Below are 10,008 nucleotides of genomic sequence, written 5' to 3'. Positions count from 1 at the left end.
CCCACCCCCCCCTGCCCACCCCCCCGCTCGCTGCCTGGGGCAGTCCCTGCTGCGGCACCTCTGACTGGGACGTGGTGGGGTGAAGGGAACCCTTTCAAAGGACAACTAAATGTTATATGGTAAAACGGAGGGGAAACAGTTTAAAGCTGGGGACTTGGCTTTAACTCCTGGTCGTGAATTCTGTGTTTGGAACAGACTGACATCCCCTTACACAAATACTTGTTTAAAAAATGAAAAGGGGGGGAAAAAAAAGCAAAGCGTGGTGTCTGTGCCCCAGTCTGAGTTCACTCAGGAAGAGGGAGGGGCCCCGGTTGATCTTTGTTTTAAAACAACCTTGTAAATGAAATCTCAGGAATGACCTGCTTGTACCAAAGCTGGGGTTAATAAAAACAAAACTGACTTGTTTAACAAACATCTGCTCACCCCGCGGTTTGTGCACTGCTTGTATTCCCCGGGACCACACAGTGCTGGCTCCCAATTCCCAACCCTCTCTCTTATTCCCGTTTTTCTCTGTTAACCCCCCTGCCCTGTGTATCTGTGTTTCAAGTGTGATGTCCCCTGCATGTCCCTGTCTGTCTTCTCCCCTTCTCCCAGCTGCCACTTTCCCCGGGTGCCTGGCCACGGGGCTGGGGGTGTTGGGCCAGCAGAAGAGCCACCCTTGGGTGGAGGTTTGGAGAAGCTCATACCCTGCACCCCCACCTTGTAGGGGGTGACCAGAGTGGGACCAGGTGGGTGACAGGAGCCCAGGGGGTTCCTGCTGAGCAGCGTGGGTCTCCATCACCCCCCAGGAGGTCATTGAGACCCAGAGGATGGTGCAGAGGCACCGGCTGAGCTCCTGTCCCCAGGGTGGGTTGTACGTGACAGTCACTGAACCCTCTGCAAAATTAGGACTTGGAAATAAATCTCGTGGAGTAACAGGTACGTGGGCTGAAAATAACCAAACTGGGCACACGGGGAACTTCTGGAGACTCCTGCCTTGCTGGGGAGGAGGCACTAAGCCCTGTGACAAGTGTGTTCTTGCCCCATGGCTTGTCCCTGCCTGTCCCACAGTGGCTGTGGGACTGAAGGAGGAGCAGCAGGATGTCTTCTCGCTGGAATCCCCCTCTGATGGCTCTGTCTCCGTGTCTGTTGTGCCCGCACCAAGCAGGAGCAGAGGGTGACCATCCAGCTGAGCAGAGCAATGAAACAGCCTTTGCTGCTGCTTTCAGGACCGTTTGAAATTCCCTGTGTTCTCTCTTGAGGCAAATTCCTTTGGCGGAGCTCAAATCCAGTTTGGAGCTATTCTCAAGTTAAATTCCCAGCTGGGCAGGTGAATTGGGAATAAAAGAGCTTTTTTCCTCCCCCAAATTGCTCAGAAGATTTGATAACTTGTTTGCTGTGACCATGGTGTGGTCACCGAAGGGATTCAAGGTGCCCGACTTGCTGAGGGGGAGCTGCTGAGAAGGGGTGGGAGCTCAGGCTTCGCTCCAGCCAAGTGCCCTTTTCTGCATCCCTAAAGAATCGAGCTGTAAGTACTCTGCAGATCGAGTATGAAACACTAAAGCCAATGAGGAAAAAACCAACCGACCGCATAAAGGCGACCCCACAAATGAGAGATAGAGGCTTCACAGGTGTCTGAAAGCCCTTGGTACTGGTGATGTCCCAGGGGGCTGCTGGCTGCTCCAGGGGCCGGTCGCTGTGAATTCCTTCTCTGCCTTATCAACAGATTTCCTCAGAAACCCGTAATACGGTAAAACAACTATTGAGAGTTACCCTCTCCCTCTTCTCTTTTCTTCTGTCTTGATCAATTCTCCGACCACAGAAGTTTCTTTATTTGTGCCTCTGCATAAATGAACTCTCCTCCCGGGTCCCCAGCGCTGCTGAGTCAGGCTTGGTCCCGCGAGGCAGCACTGCATAAATGAACTCTCCTCCCGGGTCCCCCCAGCGCTGCTGAGTCAGGCTCGGTCCCGCAAGGCAGCGTCATCCTCATCCTAAACAGTTCCCCCTCGTTTAGCCCTGACACCTTTCCTCTGGGTGGTGGTTTATGAATGGGGGACACAGTGGCCACTGGAGATGACTCCGAATTGCTTCGCTGTCTCTGAGGATGATTTAATGTTTGGTTTATGTTCTGATTCAGCACCTGAGCGTCCCCGAGCAGCAGCAGTGTCTGCCAGGAAACCTCTCCAAGGACAAACCAATCCCCTGGGCACTTCCCAAAGGGGATTTCAGATGGGATTGTAGCTTTGATGACAAGGTGGTATTGACTTTGGGCATCTGGAAATCGATCTGGCCCAAAGTAAGGCAGCAGCAGAGGGAATCTGGGTTAGGGAGATGTGCCTCAGAGTCTGGGTTAGAGAGGCTGGGGCACCATAAGAGCTCTCTGAAATGCTCTGTAAAGGTTCTCTGGAGTTCTTCAGGGATTGAATCTTACCCAAAACAAGAATCCTCACAAAATTAGCCCTAAACACGTCCGATCTGTGCCAGCTGAACCTGGCACGTCCTCGCCACTAACTTGTGTGTAGCAAGAGTGCCAAAGGCAAGGCCCTTAACTGTGGTTTTATTCCCTTTTTTTAGCACCAGCAAAGTCTGCAGCAAAGGCAGAACGTGGGCACACACAGGGGGGTTGGAACTGAATGATCTTTAAGGTCTCTTCCAACCCAAACCATTCTCTGGTTCTCAGGCAGCTGCTAAAGTGCAACGTTGGCTGGAAATACACGTGCCCTTTATTAATTCATGGGTGTCCTGGCCTGAAGGTTTGTGACCAAAGGCCGTTTTGATCCCTACCTGTGCTTTTTTTTTTTTTTCTTCCTTTTTTTAGCAGATCAGTACTAGCAGGAAACCAGTCAGGAGTCAGCCTCTCCAGCTCCAAGGTGATGATCACCAAAACCAGTGTGGAGCCCTTGAGCTGCACGAGCTGGTGGCAGGCCATCCAGTGCTGTAGCTGTTTGGTCAAGAGCGCGCCGTGGCGGGAAGGATTCCTCTGAGGCAGCCCAGGGAGTAGATGGGGCCCGTTGGACATCACCGTGGCATGGAACTGGGGAGAAGATAAAATATATATATATTAAAAAACAAACAAAAAAGCAGAGGTCAGTGAACTTTGTATGTTTTCCTATGTTATCAACCAGAAATACAGACTTATTTCATCTCGTATCAGGAAACCTAAAGGGTTCTCCCTCCCCTTCTCTTTTTTCTTTTTTTTTTTTTTTTTTTTTTTTTTTTTTTTTTTTTTTTGTGTTTTGTGTTTGTACTTCCCAACCACGGAACTGGGGGTTTTTTGAGCTTATAATGAATGTACAAGGTGTGTGTTTCCTAACAATTTCTGAAGTTTCTACGTTGCCCAGATTGTTATCCGGGAGATTCAGTTCAGGCCAGAGGCTGTGGAGAGAGTCAGAGCAGTAACTGGCGCCTGAACTCGGAATTCCCTGAGGAAACAAGCACCTGAGAGATGCAGCTTTCACAATCAGCAGCCTCAGACGGCTCAATATTTGCACATAACTTTAAAAAAAAAAAAAAAGGGATCCAGGATGTGTTCGTATCACATGATTTTTGCCTTACTAGCACACAATCGTTTCTTGAAGAGAAAGTTTAATCGTTTTTATCAAACGTTCCCCAACTGCGATGGGAACCAAGTGCCAGATCAGGGTAGTGTCATTGCCTGAAAGAAGGGTGAATAATTAGTGGGGTGAAAAGGGAAATGGTTGAAGAGAAAACCTGTGTGAGAAATGTAGCAAAACTCTGACAGCTTTCTCTGTACAGTATTACTAGAATGGAAATAGTTAGAAATATTTTTGCAGTGTGTATTTAAAAAAAAAAAATAAAAATGGCGTATAGTTGTGCATCATGAGAATCTTTTTAACGTCCATTTTAGTTGTCCTTTAAAGATGAAAGTAAATTTTTTGAGCAAAATGAAAGGTTTTAAATACTAGAAAATTTTAAAAATAATTTAAAAAAAATAAACATTCTTCAAAAGACTTGCAGATAGCTGAGAACAGGTAGTTTGCAAAGCATCTTGGGAAGGATGTGTGGGTGTGTGTATGTGTGCGCATCTGTGTTTTCTAGGCTTATTTGATAATGAGCTGTTTCTTTAAAGAAAACAAAAAAAATTTAGCAAAACTTAGTGCTTACGATGTTTAAGAAACCCATGGGTGTTGCTGTGTAAAGATCCCAGTGAAGCTTATCTAGTATCGTTCTTTCCATTCTCGAGATCTCAGCTGGAGAGCGTTTACAGCCACTCTGCCCCGCCAGCATCCTCACCGATGGTATTACCTGTACAAAAAAAGATAAAAAATCCTCACCGATGGTATTACCTGTACAAAAAAAAATCAAAAATAATAAAAAAAAAAGCCAACATCCTACTAGAAATATTTTTGCAGTGTGTATTTAAAAAAAAAAAATAAAAATGGCGTATAGTTGTGCATCATGAGAATCTTTTTAACGTCCATTTTAGTTGTCCTTTAAAGATGAAAGTAAATTTTTTGAGCAAAATGAAAGGTTTTAAATACTAGAAAATTTTAAAAATAATTTAAAAAAAATAAACATTCTTCAAAAGACTTGCAGATAGCTGAGAACAGGTAGTTTGCAAAGCATCTTGGGAAGGATGTGTGGGTGTGTGTATGTGTGCGCATCTGTGTTTTCTAGGCTTATTTGATAATGAGCTGTTTCTTTAAAGAAAACAAAAAAAATTTAGCAAAACTTAGTGCTTACGATGTTTAAGAAACCCATGGGTGTTGCTGTGTAAAGATCCCAGTGAAGCTTATCTAGTATCGTTCTTTCCATTCTCGAGATCTCAGCTGGAGAGCGTTTACAGCCACTCTGCCCCGCCAGCATCCTCACCGATGGTATTACCTGTACAAAAAAAGATAAAAAATAAAAAAAAAAAAAGCCAACATCCTAACCCGTGCTGTGTGTGTTTCTCTGTATTGTGAAGGGATGGGGCAAGTTTATACACGTCCCAAAGAGCTGAGCAGGACGTTCGTTGAGGAGACCATTCTCCTGGATCAATCCCATCCTCAATGAAGCCTGGCCTGCACTTGCCACAGGGCAACTGGCTCCGACCCCAGCCCGTGGCAAGAGGGATGCTGGTCACCTCCCCACCACTCTCAGCCTCCTCCGTGCATCACTGATGTGTGCTCCCTGCTCCAGCCTCCTGAGTTTCCCTCCTCTGCCAAGGAGGAGGCTTCCCGTTGGGTCTGTTTTATGGACCTTCTTGTCTTGTTTCCTGCAATTGTTGACTCAGCTTCTCCTTCCCAGCTGAGGAGAAAAAAAGAATAAGGTCCAGGTGATGCCTCCTAAGAAAGGCTTTGAAAAGCATTTACCTGAGTTTCCCTCCTCTGCCAAGGAGGAGGCTTCCTGTTGGGTCTGTTTTATGGGACCTTCTTGTCTTGTTTCCTGCGATCATTGACTCGGCTTCTCCTTCCCAGCTGAGGGGAACAGAAGAATAAGCTCCAGGTGATGCATCCTCAGAAAGGCTTTGAAAAGCATTTCACTCCAGCAAGACTTGTTCAAAGTGGCCTGTGTGTCCCACTCCACCTCTTTGATTTTCTTTCCTTTTTCAGAACAGAGGGAAGGAAAGAGGGGAAAGGCAATATCTGAAATGCTTTGGGCTCATGCTTGCAGGTGTCTGAAGAAGTCTCTGAGTGCCCCTAGGAGGCTACGAGTGAGATTATCCTGTGCAGTCTCACCCTTACATGGGTAGGTGCTGGTTTTACACGCTCACTCACCTTGTGGTGCGGAACTGAGTCATTTCCTCACCAGGTTCAGAAACCAGCTTCGACTCGGAGCCAACTCATCTATTTTAAGCTTCCTCTGAAGAACCTCCGTTCTGTCTGTCCTGCCTTGTCCTCCCAGGACCTATAGCAAGAAACCACAGCACTCTGATGAGCACACAAACCTGTGCGTGTGCATCTAGACTGTCGTGTCCCCCCCCTCCACCAGACTAAGCTTTACTGCGAGCCCAGGATTCTGGAGAGAGGGCTAAGGGCAGGAGGAGGGAAAAACATCCAATAGATAAGCAAACACAAGTCCTTCATCCATAAAGGTCACAATTCTGCTAAACAATGATGAAACAGGACTGAAAATGTTCCTCTCCCCCCTTAAGGACTACTCAGGGTGAACAAGTTTACGTTTCCTCGTGCCCAAGTTGCAGAAAGACCTGGAAACACAACCGGCTTGAATACAAGAGGTGAGTTTACTGTGGTTAAATTAAACATATACAGACCTTCACTGGGTTTTGCTGCAAGGGACAAGGCAGGAAATTGCTGTGCACTGAAGATATTTAATTGGGCCTGAAGGGAGGAGAAGCAAACACTGAGTAAGGAAGGTAAGGTAACAGTATTGGGGGAAATGTCATTCTGCAACAGACGCACAAGTTTCGAACTTCCATTTAAGCTACAGTTGCTTCAGGGACAAGGCAGGAAATTGCTGTGCACTGAAGATATTTAATTGGGCCTGAAGGGAGGAGAAGCAAACACTGAGTAAGGAAGGTAAGGTAACAGTATTGGGGGAAATGTCATTCTGCAACAGACGCACAAGTTTCGAACTTCCATTTAAGCTACAGTTGCTTCTGAATGAGTTTAGCTGCAGAAAGATTCATTTGAAGCTGGAAATAGAGCAAAGCAATCCAAAGTGAAACAAAAGAATTATTCATGTATCCCACAACCTTTAGATGATGCAATGCCACAGTATTTACAATGCAACGTTATTCCTCTTCTCAGCTGAAATATTAATTAATATGCTTTTGCCAAATGGTAGTATGGATCTAAATTGAAAGAGAGCTGCAAGGCTCGGTTCAGCTCAGTGCTTTGCTGTTGCTTCAATGGCAGAAAAAGTTGGCCCCACAGTTTGGTTAGAAACAGTGGTTTCGAAACTATTAGAAGTGACAATGGAAATGTTTTCTGTTTGGCAGAGACGAGCGGATGATAACGAGCTCTTTGTAATTCTCCCAGTGTTTGGGCTGCAGCTCACACAAACATTTCTACTGAGGGCTATAAATCAGTGGAAACTCAAGCCCTCCCTAGCACAGGCCCTGCCTGCTCCCTAAATCTGCTGCCAAACATAGCACCTGCTTTGTGTGTAACCTGATTACGTTCTCCCTAGGTCCCCCAGCAGTGATCATCTCACCAGGGAGGAGCTGGCAGATTCCCTCCCTTCGCTGGTGCCCGCCGCTGGGCGAGGATGCCGGTAGCCAAGGCAAATGTTTTGGGGTAAAACCAGAACCAGGAGCTCATTTCTGCAATCCAGGGAACCGCTGTCTTGTAACACGACAGAGAGAGAGAGCTCTGTGCCCTGAGGGGAAGAAAAAGTTAAGAAAAAAATACAGTTAGTGCTTTGATGATTTTGTTAACGTATCTGCAAAGGAGACTCAAATCATTCTAAGTGCTCTAATTAACATTTCAGATGTCTGGAGGCTTGAAATGAGGTTAATTGTCAGCAGTGTCTGCAGAGTGAGGGCAAGGGTGGATTTCAGAGCAGTTGAAAGCACTCGATGGCGTTGCCCACCCAGCCAGGCTCCAGCTGTGCTTACACTGGCCAGTACTGGGTTGCAGTGGAGCAGTGAACTGGGAAGCAGCCAGCCCTCCCCTTGCACAGTGTGTATGAGCCACCAAACCGAGCTCTCACAAAGTGCTGAGTGTGCTCGTTATTCCCCTCTCCTGGAAAACCGAAGCCTCCAGAGCAGCACTTGTTTCACTCCGACATTTTCCAGGACAAAAGCAAGCCTCAAACTCTCTGGAGGCCCAGGGCACTCTGTGACAAGTCTTTGAGACAGTTTCCCTGATGGGAGCTGGTCAGAACCACAAAAAGAATTGCAAAGCAACATCCCAGCTCCTTGTGCTAAGTGTGATTTCCTCTTGTGATGCCTTTCCAACGCTGAGAACTAACGCGGGAGCAGCCATAGGACTTCATTTGCAGACAGAGAGATCCTGTCCTCTGTTTTGCCTGAGGGGAAGGCCCATGATGAAAGAAAACATGTCAGATGGCAAAACAACAGTGCAGTCAGGCTTTTTCCCTCCCGGGCTGTGGAAAGGCTTGGGTAATCTTGGGTCAAGGAGCTTGCTTCACACTGAGCTCTCATTTGGTATCTCTTTAACAGCAGAAAAAAGATGTTACTACACATGAAATATCTGCTTTTCTTTAGAAAGAGTGGTGGATGTGGGATTCCTCATCAGTGATTTTGAGAAGCTCACAACATTACCCCTACAGCTCTGTTAAAAACCCCAAAGTGACCTGAATCCTCTGGAAACAGTTCTACATTTCCAAAGCTGATGTGTGTGTGTTTGACTGGAAGTGGAAACCACAGATGACTTTGACATGGTCTCACTGGGAACGGCTCCAGTGGATCACCAGGTCCCTGCTCTCCGTCCAAACCACTTGGTGCTTCCCTGGTGAACATTGTCTCAGCCCACAGGGGTTGGTGTCACAGAGATCATCAGCTGTGTCTGGCAAAGCCGCGCGTTCCTGGGATCAGGATGAAGTTCTTCCATGGTGAAAAACACAGGAACCTTCAGCATAACCCCCAGCTCCACCCCTGCTCCCTTTACTGACGTCAGTTATTGCCTCAACAAATGCACTGCCCCTTCTCTCTGCCATGGCTGTGTCCAAAATATCCTTTTGCCGCATCCCCATCACCCCCAACAGCTTCCAGGTGCTGGGAAGGATCCTTGGGTTTGTGTTTCATGGAGCCTGTGCCCCCCTGTCCCCTCCCAGAGCTGGGCCACTCTGCCAGCATCCGTGTTTCACCCCATGTTTGCTTCCAACCAAGGTCTCTCCACCTCTCGCGACCACTCTCCTCAGCTTTCCCCTTGGCTCCTGGTTCCCTTTGTTTTCCTCACGCGCCATTCTCTGCTGGGGAGCCGGTTCCAATATTTTATGTTAAACCTTTTCTTGTTCCTCGCCTTTGTCTGCCCACACACGACTCCCCATTCTCTCACCAGCCCTCTGGGTTATACATTTTTGGGTGCTAATTTACTCTATTAGTCTACAAACCTTTGCATACAGTGCAGCTCTGAGTAATACTGTGCCAACGTATAAATAGCAAAGCGCCTGTGTTTGCTGAACACCTTGTCCTCGAGCTCCTTGACACACCTGGGGACGCTCAGCTGGGTGTGAGGGAATGGCCCTGTCCTGTCATTACCAGCGTGTTCCCAGCCCTGCGACACACTGGTGAGTGTGGTGGGTGAGACCAGAAACCCTTCTGGGCATCCCACATCAATCCTGTTCACATTCCTGCTCCCCCCTCCCTGACAGCCCTCTGGCAAAAACACAGCACAACCGACTTACAGCCCTCCCTTTGTTTCTTGTGGTTGAAGCTCACTGCTGGCTATTCCTGGCCTTGCTCTGGGATCCCAGGTCTGGGTGTCCAGAGCAAAGGCAGCGTGGAGAGGGGCAGGAAGGAGGCCCTGAGACCTGCCAGCAGGAGGATTTAGGGGGTGCAGAAATACCTGGGAGGGGAGTAAGATGCTGATCAGGGGTCAGGAAAAAGAGGCAGATTTTCTGCCTGTGTGGAGAACGGTTGGGGCTGCCGCCTGGTCAGCTCTGGAGCACTGCCAGAGCCCCAAAGCCCTGTCAGAGCCCCGGAGCCCTGTCAGCTCTGGAGCCTTGTCAGCTCTGGAGCCCTGTCACATCCCCTGGAGATCCCCTGGAGCCCTGTCAGACTCCCAGAGCCCTGTCAAAGCCACTGGAGCTCTGTCAGATCACCTGGAGCCTTCTCAGAGCCCCGGAGCCCTGTCAGACCCCTGTTAGCTCTGGAGCCCTGTCAGATCCCCTGGAGCCCTGTCAGCTCCTGCAGCCTCGCCAGGCCCAGAGCCCTGTCAGATCCCCTGGAGCCCTGTCAGCTCCTGCAGCCTCGCCAGGCCCAGAGCCCTGTCACCCCCGCCACAGCCTTGTCAGCCCCACGGAGGCTTGTCAGCCCCGGAGCCTCGTGAGGCCTAGACCGACAGCCCCCGCTGTGGCAGACCCCCAGGCCCACCGGGCCCGGCCGCCGCCATCACACCGCAGCGCCCCCGGCGCCGCCCCGCCCCGCGCCCCCCGCCG

General features: G+C 48.8%; 1 protein-coding gene across 1 annotated transcript in view; it reads left to right on the top strand.

Moving 5' to 3' along the window:
- The window catches only part of LOC106891332 (septin-8-like), a gene marked incomplete at its 5' end in the record, with an annotated part of 27,580 nt that extends 23,312 nt beyond the window's left edge, over window positions 1–4,268 (top strand). The window contains one exon of the mRNA XM_014947783.1: window positions 2,798–4,268. Coding sequence (XP_014803269.1) covers window positions 2,798–2,963 — 166 coding nt within the window. The remainder of the gene's footprint in view (window positions 1–2,797) is intronic.
- Between the last annotated feature and the right edge of the window lie 5,740 nt (window positions 4,269–10,008).

Source organism: Calidris pugnax, unplaced genomic scaffold, assembly GCF_001431845.1.
Source record: "Calidris pugnax isolate Ruff unplaced genomic scaffold, ASM143184v1 scaffold27, whole genome shotgun sequence".
Lineage (NCBI taxonomy): Eukaryota > Metazoa > Chordata > Aves > Charadriiformes > Scolopacidae > Calidris > Calidris pugnax.
The sequence above is the reverse complement of the archived record's forward strand: the minus strand, read 5'-3'. Positions and strand labels throughout refer to the sequence as shown.